Here is a 25,365-nt window from a genome sequence, read left to right on the forward strand (position 1 = left end):
AAGGAAGCCCTTGTCATGATGTAAGAGTACAGGTTTGCCTGGTGACAGTGTCTTTTGTGGGCAGGTTGCCCCTGGTCTATACAACAAAACTCTGTTCAGCTCCTTCTTCCCCCCTCCCCAATGCAGATAAAACTGGGTCAAGGTGACTCCAGTGGCATCTTCAAAAGAGAAAAGGATCTGCTCCTCCTGCAAGTTTCCGCTCTCATTGACCTGTATTGGTGTGAGCTTGGTCCGTAACTTCCATAGAAAAATGGAGTGCCCGAGGTTTGGGGTTTGGTAGGAGCGAATGGTTGTTTGGGATTAAAAGTCTCACCTAGGGCCTCCCTGGTGGCTCAGTGGTTGAGAGTCCGCCTGCCGATGCAGGGGATGCGGGTTCGTGCCCCGGTCCGGGAGGATCCCATATGCCGCGGAGCGGCTGGGCCCGTGAGCCATGGCCGCTGAGCCTGCGCGTCCGGAGCCTGTGCTCCGCAACGGGAGAGGCCACAACAGTGAGAGGCCCGCATACCGCAAAAAGAAAAAAAAAAAAAAAAAAAAGAAAAAGTCTCACCTAGTCAAGCGATCAGGTGACTGAAGCCAAAATGAGGTGACCACACAAGACTTCTCGGGGGACATCCAGACCCCAGTCCTAGCTTGGCTACCAGAGTAGTTCTGACTTTGGGCAAGTGGCTTCGGCTCTCAGGGTCCTAGTTCCCTCATCTGTAAATGGCGAGTGTGCAGGGGGAGATGAACTGATTTCTCAGATGGTCTACCATGCAGACTCCACGGACCAAGTCAGGAAACACACCCTTCTGGAGGAAATGAGAGAAAGTAGGAGCAAGTGGGTGTGGGTGTGTGTATTGGTCACGGGAAGGGGGGATCACTGAGGTTGTTACAGTCTGACTGTATACATTGTCTATGGGCCTCCCTGTTCCCCCTTCTTCACCCCCAGCTGCCTGCCTAGTCACTGCTCCTCAAAAGAAGGGGAAATCCAGGCCCTGGGTGGGTGAAGGTTGGGGGTGGTCCTAGAGAGGCTAGTGTCTGTGGGCCCACTGCCCCCAGGCCATGGCTCCAGGAATCTGGAGGCCAGGCCCCTGCGTCTCTTCCTCTCATCTGGGATGCAAATGACTTCCTGCTCTTGAACTTTGGGAGACTTGGCACTTGTCGGAATCATCTTGATGTGGAGTCCCACCTGCCTGGGGCTCAGGGCTAAATAAGACAGATTGTGAGCAAAGCGGCCCTGGTGAGACCCTGTGAATTCTCATCCATCTCCTCCTGCCAAGCCTCATTTTACCTGGAAAGGTTCTTTTGGGGCGCTGTCGGATGTTGAGCAGGAGCTGCTTGAGGTGATTACAGAATAGTCAGTTGCTCTCATCGAGCGTGGCTCATTCCCGCACACACCAGGTTCCAAGGGGGAAACCAAACCATTGCCCTCACCCCAGCTTCTGAATGAATGCAACTTCCTGCCGTTAGCCAGCTCTGGTCAGGGTGGGAGATCAGAGCAGTTAGAAAGCAGACTTGGCTGAGACCCTCCCCAAAATGTCTTGCAGTTAGTGATAATTAGCATTGCCTTTATTTGTTAGTTGGTTTGTGAATTTATGCACCTGCCTTTTTCCTTGCAAGAGTTTTAGGATGGGCAATTAATTTGAGACTAATTAAAAGGACCCTTTTCTGACAGTTTGGAGACCTTGAGCCTCAGCTCAGTAACCTTGGACATGTCGCTTTACCTTGCTGGGCCTCAGTGTCCTCATCTGTAAGGTGAGGGTCACGTCAGTCCTGTCTGCTATTGGATGTGAGTAGCCAACATGGTAATGGATGTGAGGCCATATGCTCAGCTGTCCTCTCCCGTCAGAGCTCTTCCTGCCAAGCAAGGGCTCTTTAGGAAGGATGTTGGAATACATTTGTGAAAACAGGGTCTCTCAGAGTCTGAGGGCTGAGAATGGCCTCAGCCTCAACATAACCATGAGGAGTACTGAACTACCCCTGGGAGCCCAGTGGCATGCCTGCTCCAGCCAGGTGGTCCCCACCCCCTGAGGCCATAAGAACATGGGGCAGAAGTAAGCCCACCTGACACTCAGGGTGTTCTAACCCTCACACTCTTTCTCCTTCCTTCCCAGGACACTGGATATTTTCTCTACCAAAAACTTGGGGAGCTGCTGGGGGTATGGAAAGGCTAATCAGATGCCCATCCAGCCTTCTAAGAGCTTGTGCCCAATAACAGTCATATTCACATTAGCAGCAAGCACTTACTGAGTCCTTGCCACATGCTTCATCTCTGTTCCTCACAGGAGCCCTACAGAGGTGCACTTTCACATGCCTCAGCCTGAGAATGAGGGGCTTGAAGTTCAAACAGGATAAGTGACTTGCCCATGATCACAAAGCCAGTAGTGCTGGGAGCCACCACAGCTCTCAGCTATTAGATGATAGACTTTGACTGATGGGTCACCATGGAACCACACGAATCTGGGTTCAGATCGTGGCCTTCCCATCCCCACTCTCCCTACTGAAAAGTCACTTATCCTGCCTAAGTCTGAATTTCCTCATCTGTTAAGAGGAGACTTAGCTACGAGAGTGAGAAACTTCAAATGGAAAGTTCACGGCTCAGGGCCTGGAACACTAGATGCCCAGTAAAATGGCAGTAATTGCTGGTGAAATGTGACAGTGTGGGAGAACATTGCTTCCCTCAAGCCCAGCACTCCCTTCCAAGGAGAGTGTCAGGATGAGTTATGCCCAGGGATTCCCGATGCAATAAGGCCATAAACGTGCACAGCTGCTGTTCCAGGCAGGTCCACCCAAGCACCTGTGGATCGCCCTCAGTGGTCAGTGTCAGGATGCGCTGTGGGATGGACATACCTGTCAGTGTTTGGGGAAATGAACATAGGGATGAAAGTAGGAAGAGAGTCTGGGCATTTTACATGTTAGCTTGGCAGCAGCAATGGAATCACTTCGGGTATGCAGTGCTGGACTACTTTGAGGCTGCTGAGTGCGAGAAAAGAGCCCTGGGCTGAAAGGCAAGAAACCAAGTTCCTAGCTCTGGTTCTTCTAACTCTTGGGGCTTCCATTTCTCATCTATAAGATGGGAATGAAATTCTCTGTCCAACAGAAACAATGGTGTGGGAGCCAATCATTACAATGGGAGGACTTAAAATTGGGCGTGGCATCAGTTCAGCACCTTGGACAGCTCCCACGAGCTTCTGCTGCAAGGTTGCTCTTGCCCTGTTAGAACCCGGGTTCCTTACCCAACCAGAGCACCAGGGTGAACAGGGGTAGGGGAAGGCAGAGTGAGGGTCACATGACAGGGGTCTCAAGCTGGCAGAGTCCTGGGAGTGTCCGAGTGAGGGATGGTTCAGGAAGTGAGGGGAGGGTATTGTGGTTGAGGGGACTAAGTGGAGCTATCCATCCACTTGGAAGTTGGGAGCCCATCACCCCTCTCCATGGCTTCTCCTTACCCACCAAATAAAGCTCAAACCCCAGTCCTTTGTAACCTGCCCTTAAAACTAGTTAGTCCACCCTAACCTAATCCCCTGCTACCTGCCACAACCTGTTCTGTGGCCACACATATCCGCTTTTCCCCAGACACAGCGTCTGCTTTGGGCCTCTGCCTGTGCTGTTTCTCAAGCTTTTCCCTCTTCCTAGAATGCCCTCCCCACTGTCTTTATCTCAGTCTATGAAAATCCTTGTCAGCCTTTCAGGCTAAAATCAAAGGCTGCCTCTTCCATGAAGTGTTCCCTGAATATTCCTCACTTTAGAATTAACCCTTTCATCTCCTCTGTTCCCATAGCACACGGCTCAGAGTCTGTCTCCCTCCAACCCTGCACCTCCTACTGCCTTCCCCCACCACATGGCTACCGTGTGAATATCTTGCTCAGGACACTGAAATGAATAAAAGTCTTGGGAAGAGCCATGAATGCCCTTAGCAGAAGTTTCCAGAACTGACCTTCATAGGAAGGAAATTCATGGCATTTCAGAAGGGCCTTGCCAGCAGGGCGGGAGCTTAAATCTACCCACTGGCTTCTCTGCACTTCAGATAAACAGGCAGCTGCAGTGGGACTGGAGCAGCTGTCCCCCAGCATCATCTCCAGGTTCTTTGGGCAAATGGTATGAGTTTCTACCTTATGCAATTCTATATAGTGGTGTTAGCCAGAGACTCTAGAGCCAGATTCCCTGCCTTCATGTACCAGCTTTGCTGCTTATTAGTTGTGTGAAGGTGGAAATAGGGGCGAGGGGAAGAGAGCAGAGTTAGTTGAAACTTCCTCCTGGCTGGGAGCTGCAGGGTTCCCAAGGGCTCCAGGGTTCCCAAGAGCAGCCACAGAATGAAGAATAGACTTTCTCATCACAGAGGGGAGAAGGCCAGTTTCTCAGCCCCTCCACATTCCTTTGCTGGCCAGCTTTCCTTAATTAAGGCCTCACCTACGTGGCCAGCCTGATGAAGCCTCCTCCACTGCTCTAAAAATAATTGTTGCCACCTTGGCACCTGGAGTGAACAGCCTGTGAGGTCACTGCCAGTGCTACAAAGACTTGATTTCCCAGACCTCCTCCCGCACTGAGCCCGTTTGGCCGGGAGATAGGGGCCCTCTGGTCGTTCCTCAGCACAGATGCTCCCTTTCAGCTCTGGCTATAAGGGGGACGGGGAGTGTGGGAGGCGGGGGAGGGGGGCCTGGTGTCCCCTCCCATGGGATTCAGGGCCTGTATTTCTCCCCGGATGACAGAATTTCTATTACCTTAAAGGGCTCATCTATTTATGCTGCAATTTTTTGCATCCCTGTCTGACGTTTTTGAACCTTGCATACTGGTGAGGGAAACGGGCACTCCATCACCCAAATGAACAAACTAGTTTACCCATTTTTCTCCCCTCTCTCCCTGCAGTCGGTAGGTCACAGGCAAACCTCAGCTGCTCAGGCCAGTGAAGGCGGGAGGGGGATGAGAGTTACAAAAATCCATAGCAGTGGAGCAGTGACTGAATTTTTCTCCAAGGTTTCCTATGTCCTTTGAAGACGTCACCCTCCCCCAGCACACACACACACACACCATCTGGGTAAAGCGCATGTCTGCCTCTTGTGTGGCTCTTGAGCTGAAACTAGGGAGAGAGGGCAGCTGCAGGGCCAGAAGAGAACGTGGACTGAAAATTAGAGCCAGGTGACGTATATTATGTGTGTGCATTTCCTGTTCTAATTGTTTAGCTCTTCATCACACTGAGGTCAGACTGTTAGCCCCGTGCCTAGAAAACCAGCTTCTCATCCCCTGACCACCCCACCGTTGACTAGCTTCCTAATTATTATAGTAAAGGATTTTCCTGGATGCTGTGCTGGGGTGAGGAATTCACTCTCTAGCTGCCATGCCCGTGTGAGCAGAGGAGCACAGATAGTGCAAAATAGCAGAAATGATCCCAAAATATAAACACATACACACACGTACAGAGTCCAGTACTCAAATCCCAGCTCTGTCGTCATCTGCTGAATGGCCTTGGCCCGGTTACTTATGCTTCTCAAGCCTTAGTTTTTCATCTATAAAACGGGAAATAATGGCACTACATTCTAGTGTTATTCTTTGGATTGAATTAGATAAAATATGCACAGTGCTTAGGGAAAAGCCTGGCATGTACTGAATGTTCAATAACTGATTGTCAAGGTTCCTTGTGTTTACTGGAGGCAAAGGTCATGGACTTTGGGGTCAGACAGGCCTGGATTGGAATCCCAAGTCTTCCGCTCTGTAGCTGTGTGACCTTAGGCAACGTACTCAGCCTCTTTGAGCCTTAGTTTCCCATCTGTTAAATGGGTTAATAATGCCTGCCCTTCCTGGTCTGTGTGAGCACAAAATGAGAATTACCCTTTACAGTGGCAGAGTTGGAAGAACGCTCAGTGCTTCTCTGGTGCACCCTCTCATTTTGCAAAGGAGGCAACCAAGGTCCCGACAGGGAAAGTGACTTAGGTCACACAGCAAATCATTGGCAGAACTGGGACGTGAAGCGAGTGACATAGCTCCCAGTCAGATGCTTTTTCCACCTTCACCTCCATCTCATGAGTTTGCTGTCCCCACAGCAGACACCTACTGATTTTTCCCAGGGCAGAGAGGGATAGGGGTGTCACCAGAGTGTTAAATCATGTTGGCAATTAATCCACAGCGCAAAATAGGGAAAATTGGTTTTGTGTCCCAAAGGCTGAGTCCAGCCTTCCCCCGCTGGGACTCCATGGTTTGTAGCTTTATTAGGGAAAATTGCTGACTCTTCTGTTCTAAAAAATAAACGGTCCCCCTGTCACACCACCCTCTCCCGGCCGTGCTCCTTGCGTCTTTATCACTGCCCTCATTACTGGAGTCCAGAGCTGGGGCTTGGGTCTCAGGCCTGGTCCCTGCAGCTCTCTCCATACAGCAGAAGAAGCTCTCGGGGCTGGTCTGAGGCGTCCATGCTTTAAACACTCCCAGTTTTCCTTTTGTCCAAGTCTCTGTCGATGATGGAGTTTCTTCCCTTTCCAACTCCCAGTCCTGGCCGCCCCGCAGACTGTACAGCGTGGGGTGGGGCCACGAGTCAGAGGAGCTTCCCTGAAAGGTCTGGAGGAAGTGGATGGCCGAGTAAGGGTGACAGTGGCCCACGTTTGCAGCACTGAGGAACCGTGGCGGGCCCTAGGCCAGGCTCTCTGTTTTTCATACGTTATTTTACTTAATCCTTGCAGCAACCCTGTAAGTAGAGGCTATGAGGATCCCCACTTTGCAGATGAGGAAACTGAGGCTCAGAGAGCTGAAGTAACTTTCCCTAGTTGGTCCGTGGTCACCAGGAGCTGAGCCTATAGCTGTTTGAATCCAGAGCCTACACTTTGAGCCACAAACAAAAGTTGTCTGGAGAGGAGAGGGCTGTGGATCTGTGGTAAATAGCCAGCTTTGACACTCTCTCAGGCCTTTTCCCAGGAGAGGGGACAACCCTAGCTACCTTATTTCTCAGTTGGAACCAAGTGACTTCCCACCCTTTGTCTTCAAGGGGAGATGGCTGGGACCCTCAGTCTCCCTCCCTTACTGTGGGGCAGCACTTTACAGTTTACCCAGCTAGCTGTCTCACACCTAAGCTTGTTAAGTCCTCACAGCTCTCCTGTGAGGAAAGCAAGGCGAGGATTGTTAGCTGTATCTCAACAGATGAGGAAACTGCAGTTCAGAGCAGTTATAAGACCTGACCTACCAGGACCTCGAACTGGGCCTAGAACCCAGGGCTTATGGCTCCAAGGCCAGGCTCGCCCCAGGACAGCCGTGCGGGGTAGTCCGTGCTGAGCAGAGGCCAGCCGGGAGTCAGACCTGGGCCCCAGCCCTGGCTCGGCCGCCTACTCACTGTTTGACTTTACCCACGTCCATTCACCTCTCTGTGTCTAACTTCATCTTCTGCAAAATGGGGCACAAACCCTGCTCCCTGTATCCTCGGTCTGGGATGAAGCTGAGATGAGACACGTTGCTGAGAAGGCTAGAAGCAGTGCCAGGTGTGTGCACCCAGAGGCGTGAGCGAGAGCAGTGGGGTCCAGGCCGCAGACTAACTCCCCCGCCAAGGCTGTGGGTCTGGAGCAAAGGAAGAGCCCACTCCCCAGCTGCTACCCCTGCCCTGAAGCTCCAAAGCCCCACCTAGCCTGGCCCCTCCCCAGCCATCTCCCCGCTTAGTCCTTAGCACCAGTAATTCCATCTGCAAGAGTAATTACGGACCCCAGGAGGGGAAGGGACTCCTGACAGAAGATGTCTGGAAAATGCAAAATGTTGCAGAAAAAGGTCATGAATAAATTACTTTAAGGTGGGGCTAATAGGAAGACTAACAATGGGGGTAAATGAAAAAAACAATCTCAAAAGGTCTCTCCAAAAACACTACGAAGTAATTGTTCTCCCCTCTCCTGAAAGTTCTGAGGAGTGTTCACTCCCTGAGGCAGGCCCAGGGGAGCGGGGCCCAGGTGCTCCAGCCTTCAGCGCAGGTGGCCCCGGTGAGCAGGGGTGTAGGGAATCCAAAGGGAAGAGTGAACGCAGAGCAGGCTGGACCCTGCAGCCAGGTGGGCACTGGTGCTGAGCTCAGCAGGCAAGAGGGAGTCACTGCAGCCCTGAGCAGGGCCGGGACGGAACGCTGCCTCACTTGACCTCCACGCCCTGTGTGGGGAGACGGTGACATCACGGTTTAGGGACCCAGCACGCAGTAGGTGTTCAGCAGATGCTGGTTCCCGTCACTCCCCATGGTTCAGTGGAGGCCGCTGGCAGAGGGGGAAGAGCATGAGGTCTGAGTCAGGAAACCTGAGTTTGAATCTCAGCTCTGCTGCTCGCCAGCGGGGTGACATGCTCGCCAGCAGGATCACCTCTTGAGCCTCACTCTGCTCACCTCGCACGTGGAGTTCCTCCTAGGATGGTATAAGGATGAAACAGGGTAAGCACTACCAAACTGGCACAGAGTGGGTAAATCTTACATTTCTTTTCTTCCATCTGCAGTGGGCTTGGGCTCAAATTCGGCCGCGGGTAATAATCAGAATGCCTAAAGCACTTATAGCAATTCCTCTGGGCCAGACACTGTTCTAAGAACATTACATGTAATCATTTATTTAATCGTCACCCCTACCCTTGGAAGAAAGTACTATTATAATCCCCGTTTTTGGAGATAGGGAAACGGAGACACAGCGAGGTTAATAACTTGCACAGAGTTTGTTAATTCTACCCCAATAATGCGGAAAAGGAGGAAGTTGCCCAAGGTCCTAGAACTGTCAGAGCCAGGACCTAACCCAGTGGTCAAGTTCCAGGGCCCACTGGTTCGATGCAGCCTTCTGCCACTGACCTGCCCCTTCCGTGGGCAAACCCAGAGTGATCCTCGCTGCCCCCCACCAAAATGAAACCTTAAGCATGGCCACAGGGGTGCTCCAACCGTGAGAGCTGAATTAGGAAGTGGTGTCAAACTATAGGGCAACCAGGCATCTGTCTGGGAGCTGAGGGAAAGTGTCAGTTTCCCAGGCGGTGGTGTGGATAGAGCACCGCGTCATCACCGTGACACCCGTCTGTATCACGGTTCTTCCACTACAAAATGCTCTCACATCCATCACCTCAGGTGTTCCCACAGCCCTCTGAGGTTAGATGTCGCCGTTGCCATTTTACACACAAGGACACAGTCATGGCAAGGTTACACAACTCTGAGCATCTCAGCCTTCCCCTCTCTCAAACCGGAGGCTGAGCCCCTCCCCAGGCAAATGCTGCCAGGACAAACCCCTCCTGCCCCATCTCCCTCTGAGGGCTTGCTCCCCTCTTTTCCCCCAGGCCTGCAACCCCAGACAGGCTCTGACCCAGGCCTTCAGCCACCTCATCCCTTCCTGCTGGGAGGTCTGAACTGAGCTGCCTTCAAACCTGCCCCCCCGAGGCCTCAGGTTCTTAAATGGAGAGCACATCCCAGGCCCGTATTATGTATAGTGATGCATTCTATGAGAACTTGTCTGAGACACCTCCGGGCCCAGAGGAAACCAGATTTAAAAGACTTGAGTAATTTATATAGAGTTGGGGGATGGGAAGGATGGGCAGTGTGGACAGTAGAGGCGGCCTTTCCCACCTCCATTTCTTTTGTGTTTGTTTTTAACTTATTTTTGGCTGCGTTGGGTCTTCGTTGCTGCGTGAGGGCTTTCTCTAGTTGAGGCGAATGGGGGCTACTCTTCATTGCGGTGCGTGGGCTTCTCATTGCAGTGGCTTCTCTTGTTGTGGAGCACGGGCTCTAGGCGCATGGGCTTCAGTAGTTGCAGCACCTGGGCTCAGTAGTTGCAGTGCACGGGCTTAGCTGCTCCGCGGCATGTGGGCTCTTCCTGGACCAGGGATCAAACCCATGTCCCCTGCACTGTCAGGTGGATTCTTAACCACTGTGCTACTAGGGAAGTCCCCCTCCTCCATTTCTTTTTGTTCCCCAGTAAAAGCCTATCAGGTTTCAACTTCTGGCCTTCCTTTGCATTCATTCTATAACTTTTTTTTTTAATGATTCCACAATCGATAAGCCACTGGATTTGCCTGAGTCTGGACTCTCAACCTCTCTCAAACAGAAAAGAGTGGCCCAGATGCCTGCCTTCACAAGAGGGGGTTCCTAAAATAGGCTGAAACACAGAGTCACTTGCCTGCTCTCGGGGACCTGCCTTTGTCTTTTTTTTTTTTAATTTTATTGAAGTATATTTGATTTACAATGTTGTGTTAATTTCTGCTGTACAGCAAATTGAGTCACTTATACATATATATATTCTTTTTCATTACAGTTTATCACAGAATATTGAATATAGTTCCCTGTGCTTTACAGTAGGACCTTGTTGTTTATCCATCCTATGTATACTAGTTTGCATCTGCTAATCCCAAACTCCCAATCCATCCCTCCCCCACTCCCCTCCCCCTTGGCAACCACAGGTCTGTTCTTTATGTCTGTGAGTCTGTTTGTTTCATAGATAAGTTCATTTGTGTCATATTTTAGATTCCACTTGTAAGTGATGTCATATGGTATTTGTCTTTCTCTTTCTGACTTACTTTGCTTAGTATGATAATCTCTAGGTCCAACCATATTGCTGCAAATGGCATTATTTCATTCTTTTTAATAGCTGAGTGATATTCCATTGTATACCACATCTTCTTTATCCATTCATCTGTTGATGGACATTTAGGTTGTTTCCATGTCTTGACTATTGTAAATAGTGTTCTATGAACATAGGGGTGCACGTATCTTTTCAAATTATAGTTTTGTCTGGGTATATGACCAGGAGTGGAACTGCTGGGTCATATAGCAACTCTTTAATTTTTTGAGGAACTTCCATACTGTTTTCCATAGTGGCTATACCAATTTACATTCCCACCAACAGTGTAAGAGGATTCCCTTTTCTCCACACCCTCTCCAACATTTATTATTTGTAGACTTTTTAATGATGGGCATTCTGACCAGTGTGGGGTGGTACCTCATTGTAGTTTTGATTTGCATTTCTCTAATAATTAGCAATGATGATCATCTTTTCATGTGCCTATTGGCCATCTTTGGAGAAATGTCCATTTAGGTCTTCTGCCCATTTTTCGATTGGGTTGGTTTTTGTTGTTTTTATTGTTATTGAATTGTATTAGTTGTTTGTATGTTTCAGAAATTAAGCCCTGTCAGTTGCATCATTTGCAAATATTTTCTCCAAGTCCGTAGGTTGTCTTTTTGTTTTGTTACAGTTTCCTTTGCTATGCAAAAGCTTATAAGCTCGATGAGGTCCCATTTGTTTATTTTTGCTTTTATTTCTATTGCCTTGGGAGACTGACATAAGAAAACATTTGTACAATTTATGTCAGAGAATGTTTTGCCTATGTTCTCTTCTAGGAGTTTTATGATGTCTTGTCTTATATTTAAGTCTTTAAGCCATTTTGAGTTTATTTTTATGTATGGTGTGAGGGTGTGTTCTAATTTCATTGATTTACATGTGGCTGTCCATTGTCCTCATTGTATATTCTTGCCTCCTTTGTCAAAGATTAATTGTCCATAGGTGTATGGGTTTATTTCTGGGCTCTGTATTCTATTCCATTGAGCCATATGTCTGTTTCTGTGCCAGTACCACACTGTTTTGATTACTGTAGCTTTGTAGTATTGTCCATAGTCTGGGAGGGTTAAGCCTCCTGCTTTGTTTTTTTCCTCAAAATTGCTTTGGCAATTCTGGGTCTTTTATGGTTCCATATAAATTTTAGAATTATTTTCTCTAGTTCTGTAAAAAGTGTAATGGGTATTTTGATAGGGGTCGCATTAAATCTATAGACTGCTTGGGGTAGTATGGCCATTTTAACAATATTAATTCTTCCAATTCAAGAACATGGGATATCTTTCCATTTCTTTGAATCATCTTCAATTTCCTTTATTAATGTTTTGTAGTTCTCAGCATATGTCTTTCACCTCCTAGTGAGGTTTATTCCTAAGTATTTTATTTTTCGATGCGATTTTAAAAGGGATTGTTAGTTTACATTCCCTTCCTGATATTTCATAGTTAGTGTAAAGAAATGCAACCAATTTCTGTATGTTAAACTTGTATCCTGCTACCTTGCTAAATTCGTTTATCAGTTCTAGTAGTTTTTGTGTGGAGTCTTTAGGGCTTTCTATATATAGAAAAATATGGAACACTTCACGAATTTGCGTGTCCTCCTTGCAGAGGGGCTATGCTAATCCTCTCTGTATCATTCCAGTTTTAGTATGTGTGCTGCCTGAAGCAAGCACCTGCCTTTGTCTTTAGGGTAAAGTTTGAAGCCTTCCTGGCTGGGCCAGTCTGACCTTCAGGCTCCTGTCCCACTGCTACCCTTCAGCCGTGGTGCTCTGGAAAATCCAAATGGATTGCCTTAACCTGGAGACACACCCACCCTCCCATGTACAGTGTCTCCTCTTTACCTTTGTTCAGTCTTTCCTTTCCCTGGAATGCCCTTGCTCTCTATCCTCCTGGCCAAATTCTGCCTGTGCATCCATACAGGATCAGCTCAGTTGCCATCTCCTCATAAAGCCTACTTGCTTTCTTCCTATGGGACACAACCTTCCCATAGGACACTGCACACCCACTCGGTGGCACACTGTGGATGATTCTGTCCTCTCTACTAGACAGAAAGCTGCTGGAGGGCAGGTCTTTCTGATTTGTCCCTTTTCCCCATCCTGCCAGCCTCCTAACCCCAGTCCATTCCTGGGCCTGCACAGAGAATGATCAGTAAAGCTCACTGAATAAATTCCCAGGTCCTTTAGAGCGTCCCCTAAGTCATGAATGTGCCACATTTTGCTTGGACTCTAGTAAACAACCCCCATCAGCCCCTGCAGGGCCCTCTGTCCCCCACAATCTGATTCCCACTTGGGACATTATCACTGTCAACATAGTCGACCTCTGGCTCTGCAGGCCACCGCCCTGGGCCCACACCTCCCAGCCACCACCCCAGAGGAGCTGGGTTCTGCAGTACACACGCACACACACCCCATATATCCGACCCCACAAAGTGGACCCCGCGTGTCCTTGCCGTGCACGCCATGCGCAAAGCCACCGTGGTCAAATCCCCCCTCGAGGCTCTGTGACCAGGATCAGCCCAATGTCTGACATGCAGATGCTAAGCTTACCCCACAGCTGTCACACCACTGACACAGAGCACACTCACACCAAAGTCACACGCTGCATAGACCGTGCATGGGGCAGCGGGCTGGCGGGGGTGGGGGGTGGCCTATAAGCTACCATTCAAACCAAGACACTGGGACAGCAAGCCAAAATCCTATCCCTAACCTGCTCTTCCACACAGGCAAAACATTTGTACATCTGGTCTACCTAGGGCCCACGTGTATTACTCACATGACATACATCAGAAGTGGGTACCACTCCTTGCACACACACACACAGGCTCACCAAAAACAGCCTGCAGAACATCTGGAAGTAGGGAGGCGGCCCACCTGCACCCTTCCCATGCTTCAGTCTCATCTTGTCCTGCTGCCCCCTCCATGATCTACCCTCACACTCCTCTAAGTGCTCGTGAAGACCCTCCCAGTGTGGGATTTCCCAGCACTTTAGAGCCACTGTTCTTTGGCACTTTCTAAAACCACTAGGGAAATCATGAAACCCAATGCAGAGTGATTGAGGCCATATGCTGTCAGTGTTTGCCCAGAAAGTCCCGAAGATTCCAGCCCAGGCTTTGCAGCGAAGCCTTGTTCTGTCTGCTAAGGGAGTAGGACCCAGAAGGCCTGCGAGAGGTGTGCTGATCCTCTGTGGTCAGAATCATCCCCACCTCCCAGGTACTCAGGAGCTGCCAGAGCACTTGACAGGGCTCAGTGCTGGGGGAGCAGGAGCGGGAGAGTGAAGCTGTCACAGGAAGCTCCTTTCTCTTAACTGAGAGCTGAGGCCGGCCTGTGTGTGTGATGTTGCGAGCATCCCCAGGCATCATCAGCACCAGCAGCAGCAGCATCACCATCACCATCACTGTAACCAGCTTTCTCTCTTTCAGAGGATATACAGTATTTGATGGATGTTGGCACAATCCCCAGTCTAACACTCGCTCCCACTACCTGTTATTCCATGTTAGCTTTATTCTTTCAAGCCTTAAAGGCTTTTGGACTTCAGGAGCCTCGTAACATAAGATACAAATGCCCCCTAAGAGTTCCCTCCAAAAGCCCCTATTAGCCATTCCCGCCTCCATTGTCAGCATATATTTAACATCAAATGTGTAGAAAAGCACTGACTACAGGGCCTGGTATATATTAGGTGCTCAGGACATTGGGATCCCTGTCACTCCTGCCCTGTCTGCAGTCAAGGCAGCCAGGTCTAGAGGAAAGAGTGGGCTGTGGAGTCAGTTGGCCCCTTTCCCACAGTGTGACTCAGGGCAAGTGGACCCCTCCAGCCTCGCTTTGGCCTCTCTCCAGGATGGTTCTCTCTCTAGATGTCATTCCTTCCCTGCAGGGCTGTTATAAGAACAAAAGGAGACAAGGAACAAAAAGCGCCTGGCACAGGCTAGCACCAAGGGGGCAGTTAAAAATCTGAGTCTCCTTCCTCCTACCTCCAGCACTGGGGATGGGTCAGTCTGTCCTAAGCCAAGGGTCAGCCCTGTCTGTTGGGGTGAAGGGGCGTGGACAACAGTAAGGACCAGAGTCTTGCCCACACCTGCTCCCCCTTCTCCAGGGACTGCCCACTATGCATGTACCCAGCATGCAAGAACATTTCCAGGGAGTTTAGACTTGAGAGCCTCCTGATAAGATACAGATACCTCTCAAGAGTGTTCAATAAGCCCTTATTAGCCTGTGATGCCTTCTTGGAGCTCAGGAGAGGCTCTCAGGGGAGGGAATGGTTGGAGAAGAGAAAGGGGCTACAGATGGGACAAGGGCATCAACACAGAGGAGAAAAGAAACTTGGTTTTACCATCGAAGTCTCCAGGAGGACCCCAGCTTGGTTTACCAGCTTAGTTTACCAGCTAAGTGAACAAGGCCTGAACTTGATCCCAAATGTCCTTCTTTGGCCACATTCACTGTGTCTCAGGTCTTCCTGAAATGTCTTGGTATCTGTTTGGGAACTATTAGGAGGTGTCTGAGCTCCTCTAGGGAGACCTCTTGAGGGGTCAAATTTATATAGCATATTTGTGCAAATTAGGAAAAAACACCCCTTTCTCAAGACGTTCTACTGACATTTGCCCAAAAACTGATGTAATATATACACAAGCTGTAGTGACTGCCATATGAGTGGCATCTCTAGAGTTGTGCAGTGCACAGCCTGCACAACTGTACAGAGCAGCCTCAGGTCACTGACAGCCTACTCATGTTGGACAGACCTAGGGTTTCCAGGCCTAACCTTCAGCCCTTCTCCACCTGTCCTCCAGGGGAGCCAGGCAGAATGAGTCAGCCGCACAGGCCCTGGGCATTACCCCCTTGGCACAGGGAAGCAGGGATGGGGATGGATGTGACAAGTGGCCTCCGTCCGTCTCTCCCTCTCATCTCTCTGGCCCTCTGTTCCTCATGCCTTATGCAGAGTTTCTCTTCCCCAACATGCATCCACTGTCAGTTGCTGCTTTATCAGTGACACACTAATTAGGTCCAGTGAGGTTTGCTCTGCATTGGAGAGGCCTCTGTGGCTGGCATGCAGTCCAAGCTGTTTTCTCTTTGCCTTGTGGACTGCGTGTCACTCTTTCTCCCTGGGAAATCACAAATGAGGCTCCCACTGCCTGAGCCCTCAGAGCTGGGAGTGGCGGTGACCAAGAAGGGTAGGCAGGGGGAATGTAGCAGCCCAGGGCTGACACTCTGCTTGGCAATGAGCAGCTGCTTGCCTGACAAGGGGCTCTGTAAACAGTGAAGTACATTCCACATGTGTGCTTCTGGCATTGAAGTGCGATTGGACACCTAAATCAGCTTGCGTTGGTGGCCCTGAAACTCTAGGAACAGCACAGGAGAAGAGGGGAAGAGGAACCACCAGAGGACTGGGGAGGCCACTGCAGAACATCTGGAAGTAGGGAGAGGCCTAGCCTGAGCCCTTTCATGCCACAGCCTCATCTTGTGCCTCACCCCGCTCCGGCCACTAAAGGGTAAACTCCGTGAGAGTAGGGACAAGCTCTGTTCTGCTCACGGAGTGTCCCCCGGCCTAGCACAGTGTCAGACACCTACTAGTGCTTCAAAAACATTCCCTGAATGACTGAATTAATTCGACCCATAGGCACTGAGCACTGACTGTGGTCGAGGCACCATGCTAGGGCCAGGGCCATAGAGCTGAGGAAAAGAGACCCAGTCCTTACCCTCATGGAACTTACAATCTAGTGAATGACAGCTGATTTTGTTTTAATTCATCACAATTGTGAAAAGTGTCACAAAGGAGCAGGGAACAGGGAAACCTGCTCTGGAAGTGGAAGGGCAGGGGAAAGTTAAAGAATATGGGAGCTGAAGGGGACCTTAGGTCACACCTAGTCTAGCGTGATGGTTAGTGAGGCCAGGGCCTGTCACGGCACCTGGCCTATGGTAGATGCTCAACAGGCGTTTGTGGATTGAATGGGTGAACGAATGAAGCCAGGTCACCGTGAGCCAGTACCTTTGCCTCACTTAAACCCATGTACTGTGACCCCAGGTCCAGGGCCCTTTCTTGCCCAAGCCATCCCTACTCCTCCAGCAAGAAGACATGGGGGCCAGGCCAACTTCCCTGGTTGTCTGTCCCAGAGTCCTTTCTGCTGAGTTCCCATGGGCCTGCGGAGCCTGCCCACTACCTCAGCCTGGATCTAGAGAACCTAGTCCACTCCGTTTACACTGCCTTCTACCCACAGAACATATTTAAGGGGACCCTGAGACAAACTTGCACAATTGCCTACCCCTTTTGTATGAGGGAGGGTCAGCCACTTTCCATCCTTCTCCTCTTTCACTCCAAAAAATACTCATTAATCTCCTGCCCATTGCAAGGAAAATGGATGATCAACACAAGGAACCCAGCTGTTGATTAATTTTCCCAAACAGGGCCAAACTACAAAGCAGCATATTGCGGGGGAGAAAATTCAATAAACAGCATTTGAAACAAATTTAATAGAACATATAACTCATTATCCACCGGGGTCTGGGCCTGTGTTGCCACATTGTACAAGAAGGCAGGTGGAGGGCTTCCCTGGTGACGCAGTGGTTGAGAATCCGCCCGCCGTGGCAGGGGACACGGGTTCGTGCCCCGGTCCGGGAAGATCCCACATGCCGCGGAGTGGCTGGGCCCGTGAGCCGTGGCCGCTGAGCCTGCGTGTCCGGAGCCTGTGCTCCGCAACGGGAGAGGCCACAACAGTGAGAGGCCTGCAGGTGGAAGGTGGAGGGGAGATTTGCATCTCTTTAGTGAGACCAGCTCCAGGGGTTCTGCCAGTAGCTCTTTCAAATCAAGTTCAAGATGTTAATAGCCTATGCTGCATCTATAATTAGCAGGCCTTTGGATGGGAGGAAGAGTTCACATCCATCCTCTATTCACAGAATGAAGACACTGAGCAGGACTGGCAGGCTTCCCTCCGCAGAAGCTGGAACCTCGGGGACCTGCCCCTGTGGGAAGTGGAGGGCTCCCTTTCCTGGGCTGGAGGAGGGGGGCGGGCTATGCAAGTGTAATGGGGATAGATAGCAATATAAAGACACCCAGATATCAACTGCCAGGTGCTGAGAAAGGACCAAAGTGTCTGGGCCTGGCCGGTGGCCCTTCCTCAAGGTCAGGGCCGTGTCCTCTGGATGCTCTGTGCTTAGGTGGTGAGTGTGCTGTCGGTGTGAGTGATCAGGGGCAGCATAGGCTATCCCAGAGTTTCACCACATCTGGGATCTTAGCATCCTGTGCTGAAATGGGAGCCAGGAGATTCGAGTTCCAAACCCATCTCTGCCTAGCATTGGCTGTGTGACCTTGGGCAAGTCACTTTCCCTCTCTTGGCCTCAGTTTCCTCACGTGTAAAACAAGGTAGCCGGACCAAGTGATTCCCAACGTCCTTTCCAGCTCTGGCACAAGGAGCTGTCCCACCACTGATAGGAACGGGTATGTGACCAGTCCCAGGCTGCACATTAACAGAATAGGTGGCCACCCAGATGGTGTGACTTTTAGATTCCAGGAGGGCTCCCCACCCCAGGCCTGCATTCCCACCACTCCTCACTTCTTCAGGTTAAGACCCCTACTGCATGCAAGAAGATGCTCAAGAGAGTCAGAGCTAAAAGGTCCTTAGACATGATCCAGCCAGTGGTTCCCAGCTAGACACGTGCAGAGGCTGCAGCAGGTTGCCAGGAGTGGTTTTGAACATTTCACAAAGCCTACAGGCAGTCTTCCATTACCTGTGACAAAGCTCACTAAAACACCAAGGTTTTTCTTCTGCTGTTAATTAGAATTAAATGAACTCTATGTGATCTCCCGGGTTAGCGTGAGCTAATCAGAAGCCCTGATTGGTTATAGGTGATGTCATAGGAATTTCCAGGTCATGGTTGGTGGCTAGGATGCTGCCACCTGCATCACACGGCATGTGGTCACTGGCCAGATTGCACCTGTTTAGACACCAGCACACGATGAGCACAGTGTCTCTCAAACTGAGAGAGCTTTGAAGAGGGAAGATACTAACAAGGGCTCTTGGTGGTGAAAAGTTGGGGAGACGGATTGATTTCAACAGCCACATATAATTGATAAGGAAACCAAGGCCTGTATGTTACCTAGTATGAGCATCAGTCAATCAGAAGAGAAAGCTGTTTTCCAGCAGCAAGGTGTGTAGGAATTCTGGATGGAGATATTGGGGAACAGCTTCAATAAAGGGCCTTAATTGAGGGAGTGAGCAGAGGCGCTAGGCTCTCTGAAACACATGAGATGCCAAATACAAACTCCCCAACTTCCCTGGGTTCTCATCCTGTCCTTTTTTCCAGAATCTGAAAAGATCAACAGACGTGGATTCAAGGCTGGTCTGGGCCAGGCACTGGGCTCGGGGGAAGAGGGTAGATAAGTCCCAGTTCTGCCTCATGGGCTCACTCTGACTTTCAGTCTCCTTCTCATGAAGGCAATGAATTTGATCATCTCTGAGATCCTGTTCAGCTTGGAGGGTCTTGTCTTCCAGAGTGGATGCACTCGAGGCCAACAGGGTAATTTTCTGGCCGTACTTCTGACCCTCAGCCTGGCCGGGCAGGGTTTGGGCAGGGGGTGGCAGGATGGGGCATGGAACCATAGACCAGGATCTGGCCTGGCTTTCCCTTTGCACAAGAGCCCCCAGGGAGGCCCAGAGTTGGTGTGGGAGCATGGGACTCTTCCTTAGACCAGACAATATTCTGCTTCCTGTGTGTGATGGGAGCCACAGAACCCCGGGCCACCAGGACCCCTCACTCATTTGTCCAAGAGTATTCATAGAATACTTCTATTCTGTGCCAGGTACTGAGCTAGGGATACCGGGGCAACCAAGACAGATAAGGTCCCCGTTCTCATGAAGTTTCTAGTCTAACTGGGGGAGACAGACAGTAAATAAGTGGACAAATAAACACATCTAGATGCAAGCATGAGTGTCCCTGTGTGGCCACTGCCTTGGAGCTGCCCAAGAGCAGAGAGCAGGTCACAGGCTCCTGTGTGTCCCTGGAGCCCACTCCCAGGGCTGGCTCAGAGTTGGCCCCCACTCAGCAAACATTTGGTGAATTGCCTGGCATGAGAGAGAAAGCATATGGAAAGTGCCCAGTCCTTCTGGTTCTGTCCATGGTAGAAGCCAGCATGTACACACAAACATCTCATTTCAATTAAACAACATTTATCGAGGGCCCATTTATGCACCAGCAGGGTCTTAAACCCTGAGAATCTAGACATGAATTAAATCAGATCCCTGGCTCCCTCAGCTGACAGCCCAGGGCGGAGGCAGGCATGTGAGCTAACCCGGAGCCCCACGGTGCTAGGATGGTGGTGGCTGTTGGTGCACCCAGTTCCCACCAGGGCAGGCCAGGGAGGCTAGGGAGGGAACACAGCAGGAGGGAAGGACGAGGACGAGGAAGGAGTCACAAATTTATACCCAAATCCACACAGATGGATAAACAGGTGCCCCCAGACACACACACACACACACACACACACACAGACTCACAAGTGTGTATACTGACTGCCTAAGCAAGTGTAGACATAAATACCCCTGTAAGCTCAGATACCACACAGGCCATTGTGATTAAGGCCCGTTCGTGGTGCACCAAACTGGGGAGATGTGTGGGTGAGAGAATGGCCACATGGGGGGGGTTGGCACACGGGCACCCTGGGAATTGCCAGACCTTGGCCAGGGGACACCTTGAGGTGGGAGGAGCTGTAAGTCTAAACCTGAGAAGTTAGGCTGATTATTGTCTTGCTGTGCGTGTCCATCACCAGAGACAGCCAATCAGCGACACACACAGACCCGCAGATCAGAGGCCAGAAGGTAGGGAATTTGACAAAAAGTTTCACTGTTAGTACTTGTGCTTACTGAGGGGTTTGAACCTGGTCGGGTCAGGACGGCGAGATGGAGGAGCGGGGAGATGTACTAGGCCTTCAGGGCAGAACTGTATCCTTTAGAAGCTGCCTGCTTCCCCATCTGGATTTTTTGCCATCAGGAGCTAACAAATGGAGAGTGTTTAGAACACACAGCTCTTGGCACATGGTAGCCCCTCAGTGAGTGGTCATATTCCATCCCCCCAAACCATGGGAAAAGTCTGGCCTGTTCAGCTGTGATGAGGGGAACCAGGGAGACAGCCTGGCGGAGATGGCAGGAGGGTGAACCTGGGGACGTGAGGCCACGTGCCCAATGTGAACGCCAGCCCTCCTCTCCTGCACAGGGCCCGGCCTTTGTTCATCAAGTGAGAGATGGATTCCTCCTCCAGAGATGCCTTCTGCTGAAACTTTTGAGGGTCTTGTGTATTCTTTTCGTAAGAGATACTATTTCTTTGTAGTAATAATAGCTCTTATAGTGCTTTCTACCTGCCAGGAACTGTTCTATCTGCTTCATTTATAACTAATTTAATCCTCTTAACAATCCTATGAAGTAGGGGCATTATTATTCCCATATTACAGATGGAGGAACTGAGTCCCCAAGGGGTTTAGTAAATTGTGCAAGGTCATACCGTGAATAAGTAGTGGAAGCAGGATGGCACTAGACTCCATTCTCTAACCACTGGGCTCTGCCACCTTTCCGGAAAGATCTGGTTCTTTCTCCTTCGCCCTCACTGATACACCATGGGGCCCTGGGTAAGTCCCTGCCCCTCTCTGTCTCTACTTCCTTCTCTGGGAAGCTAAAGTCCTGTCACCTGGGGACTTCCCAGGGCTGTTGTAAGGCCAAGCTGACCGTCCATATCCATGCACAGGCTACACTGGGAGAAAATGGGCCCTGGTGCAGCCTTCTGGAGAGCAGATATCTCGAGGTGGGTTCTCTGCATCTTGCCCCCTAGAGCAGGGCAGGGTGGTCAGTCCTCTCTGAGCCCCACCAGCAGACCCGCAGTTGGACTCACAGGCCCCTTGAGGCCTCCTAGGAGGACCGGGGTTGGAGACACTAATGAGGATGCCAGGAGAGAAAACCCTTCCTCTTAAAGTAAACTCACGCAGAGAAAATCATAAACCGAGCACGCAATTTGCACCCCGGCCAAGGCCCTCAGAGCTTAAACATATTCTTTTGGGCTATTTATAGTCCTGGAGAAGTTAGAATTTTCTGGGTAATGGGAGCACTAACAGATTCCAGCTGGTCAGGGTCTGCCAAGGACTGGCAGGGGAAAGAGTGGGAACCATGGAACCTTCTGGTACAGGACTCTGCACTTCCCAGACCCTCCTCCCTGACCCAGCCTGTGCAGGTGGGACAGGAGACAAGGGCTAGAGAGGAGCCTCTTCACCAAGGGCCATAATAAGGTCTCTCTGTGACCTAAATGGAGGTGAGGCCAGTTGCCCGGGCTCCCCTACTTCAAGGCTTTCATTTCACAGACGCTAGAAGAGAGGCTCAGAGAGGGGCAGTAATCTATCCAGTGTCACACAGCTAGTGGGGCCCAGGCAAGCTCTGGTATCCTGGCCCATGCGTCAGCATTCCTGTAGTAAACCTCAGCGCAAGACCTGAGAAGCTGGCTGGAGATGGTCCCTAGCGGGAGACAGTGGGAATTCAACATCCAGTGACCATATAGACAGCCCCAGCATGGGTTCCTGGGTGGGGAAGGCACGTCCTGGGTACTCTGAGAAGACAGCCCCAACTTACTTCCCTGGCATTCAAGGCTACCAACACCTCTTTTAAATATCTCCCTCGCCTCTCCCTACACAAACTCCCCCTCCTGCTACCCCTAGAACATTCCCAACTCTCATATTCCTCTGTACTCTTGTCCACACTCTTCCCACCTGGATAGCCTTTACCCCACTTTTTCTGATTAAATGCTCCCACCCCTGAAGGCCTCTCAAGTTCCCATTCCTGGTGGCCCTGTGACTTGTCCTCACTCTGAACTCCTTACTAGAGCTAATAGCCCACCCAAGGAGGCCTGGTATAGTGGATCCTGTAGGGTGTCACCCAGATACACGATTCAGGATGGATGGAGGCGCCCCTTCCTTTTAGCTGCAGGAAACTTAGTGGCTCCCAGCTGAGTCCCTCTGCAGAAACTGCCTTCAGTCAAAGAGCATGGATTCCCCTGAAGTCATGACCCCTTCCCCAGGGCAGTGGATTGGTCCGGGGTATGGAAGCCCTCCCTCCCTTTCCTCTGGCAGGACAATTCTAAGGACCAACCCACTGCAGAGCTTCCTGGCAGATCAGCTGAGGACATTGTTGCAACTGCACCTCAGTTCAATTTCTCCCTCTGTCCGTCCTGCTTCCCTTACCCCTCGTAGTGGTTATTCTCAAAAGCTCACTAGTTTCCATCTCAGAGAATGCTTTCCAGGAAAGCTGGTTTATGACACCTGGTGACAGAATGGTTAAGCAGACAGCCTTGGTTCAAATAGAGATCAACCATGTTTAGCTCCATGACCTGGGCTGAATTACATAACTTCTCTGACAATTGTTCTATCTATTAAGTGGGAATAATGCTGAGGCATTAGTTCCTATCTGCTGAGGGTTTACGAGGATTAAATGAGATGATGTATGCATAGTACCGGATATTGAGAAAGGACTTAATGTGCATTAGCTATTATAATTTATATTTAACTTCTCTGAGGTTCGGGTAAACAGGGATAGGATATTATTATCTGTGTCAAGGGGTTGCTGGTGAGAATCAAATAAGATTGATTGAGAGGCAGAGGGTTAAATTCCATGTTGCTGTGACCTAATACAGATTCAGGGGTCAAGTTTCCTGAGGGCTTTGCCCATCCTAGAGCTGTGGTCTGGAGGCCTGACCCCTCCCCCAAACAGTGAGGATCACTGTATTGCTTTCCTATCACTGCTGTAACAAATTAGCACATTAGTGGCTTCAAACAAAACAAATGTACTATCTTACATCTCTGTGGGTCAGAAGTCTGGTATGGGTCTCACAGGACTAAAGTCAAGGTGTCAGCAGGCTGTGTTCCTTTCTGGGAGTTCTAGGGGTGAATCTGTTTTCTGCTCATTTGGATTGTTGGCAGAATTCAGTTCCTAGGGTTGTGGGACTGAGGTCCCCGTTTTCTTGCTGGCTGTAAAATGAGGCTTCTGGCTTCTAGGGGCCACTGCATTATTTGGCTTGTGGCCCCCTTCCTCCATCTTCAAAGTCAGTGCAGGCATATGGAGGACTTCTCGAGGCTACCTTTTTTGTCATCTTCTATTCATAAGGACACATGTGATTTGGGCCCACCTGGCTAATCCAAGACACTTCCCCTGTCTTAATGTCCTTAGTCACGCCTGCAAAGTCCCTTTTGCCATGTAAGGTAACATATTCACAGCTTCCAGTGATTAGAACATGGTGGGGGGGGAGGCGGGGGTGGGCATTATTCTACCTGCCACAACCACCCAGCATGGGGCAACCTCTGACCCAAAATTCCCCTCCTCCTTTTCTAGGGGGAGGTCTGTGCAGTTCCCTGTGCAGCAGGGACCTACGGCCCCAACTGCTCATCCGTCTGTAGCTGTAACAGCGGTGGCACCTGCTCCCCAGTAGATGGCTCCTGCACCTGCAAGGAGGGTAATGTGCCTTCTTTCCCAATCCCATCCCCTCAGATGTGCACAGTGCCCAGGTGGGCTGCCGGCTGAGGGGTCTGGGCTGCTCCTGCCCCACCCACCCACATGCAGGGTCGGGGAGCCTATATGTCAGGTTCCAGCCAAGGAGACCCATGCCAGGGACTTCAACAGCAGGAATGTAATAAAGGGGATTTGTTACCACAGTGTTAGAAGAGCTGAAAGGACTTACAAGGGAACGTGAGCAACCCAGAAAGTAGTAGCTTCTCCCACAGTTGCTACCACTTCTAGGGTGAAAGGGACAAAGGGAGGAAGTGGTGTTCCCAGAGCCTGGGAGTGAGGGCCATCTGGTGGGAGCTGGGATGTGGGCAGAGGGGCTGCAAGATGGTGCTGGAGCACTGAGACACAGCCACCACCAGAGGCCCTGCTCATAGCAGAGAAGGAAGAGGAGATACCTGGCATCTCTCCTGCTCCTGCCCTCCCATCACCGGCCAGGTCTCCCACTGGCAAGCCCATCTGGGAGCAGCTGCAGGGGTCAGCCCCCTGGGATACAGAACAGAGCAGGGGAAGGGCAGAAATGGATCTGAGGGCAGACAAGCCAGTAACCAGACTCAGAATGGGAAATCAGCCTATCACCAAAACACAGGGCCCTGAGAGATAAGTTTCCTGAGTATACCCTCGGCACAGATAGCCCTCTCCACCTCCACTGGTTCCCTGTCCCAGGTGGGATCACCCACCTATGTCAAAAACAGTGAGAACCGGGAGGCAGGAGACCCAGGTTCTAGCCCCCGCTCTCTCAACAGCCTTGCTGTGTTTCTGAGTGGACTCTGAATGTGGAATGTGTGTTCTAACCTAGCAATCAGAGAAGGGGTGGTTTGGGTGTGATGCCTTGTACAGAGATGGGGGAGTGGGCAGAAAGCCATGCTGGGCCTAGATGGAGAGGTGACAGCCTCGTTCCCTCCCCTCAGGGTGGCAGGGCCTCGACTGCACCCTGCCGTGTCCCAGTGGGACGTGGGGCCTGAACTGCAACGAGAGCTGCACCTGTGCCAATGGGGCAGCCTGCAGCCCCACCGATGGTTCCTGCTTCTGCACCCCTGGCTGGCTGGGGGACAACTGCGAACTGCCCTGCCCGGTGAGTGTGGGGCGGGGAAGGACGGGGTGGGCCCATCAGCCCCCCATGCCCTTTCCCCGTAGTTTTTTTGTCCACAGAGGTGCACAGAGAAGAGCACTGGACCAGGTGGTGGGACACTTGGATTCAGGTCTTAGCCTTAGCTCTAACCTCTCTGTCCTACTTCCGGCCTCAGCCCTCTCATCTATAAAATGACAGATACTTAGCAGATATGGTGATGTGGCCTCACTTTCCCCTGGGTGCTCTTGGGAAACATTACTGACTCTGGCACATTTACCTGAGCCCAGATGCAA

The 25,365-nt window shown here is 50.8% G+C and overlaps 1 protein-coding gene and 1 non-coding gene across 4 annotated transcripts in view; one reads left to right on the forward strand and one right to left on the reverse strand.

The window, feature by feature from the left end:
• The window catches only part of MEGF11 (multiple EGF like domains 11), a 385,575-nt gene that overhangs the window by 328,427 nt on the left and 31,783 nt on the right, over positions 1-25,365 (forward strand). For all 3 annotated transcript variants that reach the window (XM_060095218.1, XM_060095217.1, XM_060095219.1), the window contains 2 exons: positions 23,830-23,950; positions 24,912-25,075. In XM_060095218.1, coding sequence (XP_059951201.1) covers positions 23,830-23,950; positions 24,912-25,075 — 285 coding nt within the window. The remainder of the gene's footprint in view (positions 1-23,829; positions 23,951-24,911; positions 25,076-25,365) is intronic.
• On the reverse strand, positions 12,053-12,160 carry LOC132489532 (U6 spliceosomal RNA). The gene has a single exon (XR_009531940.1). It is a non-coding gene; the product is annotated as a U6 spliceosomal RNA (small nuclear RNA).

The sequence above is a fragment of the Mesoplodon densirostris genome, chromosome 4 (genome assembly GCF_025265405.1).
Source record: "Mesoplodon densirostris isolate mMesDen1 chromosome 4, mMesDen1 primary haplotype, whole genome shotgun sequence".
Lineage (NCBI taxonomy): Eukaryota > Metazoa > Chordata > Mammalia > Artiodactyla > Ziphiidae > Mesoplodon > Mesoplodon densirostris.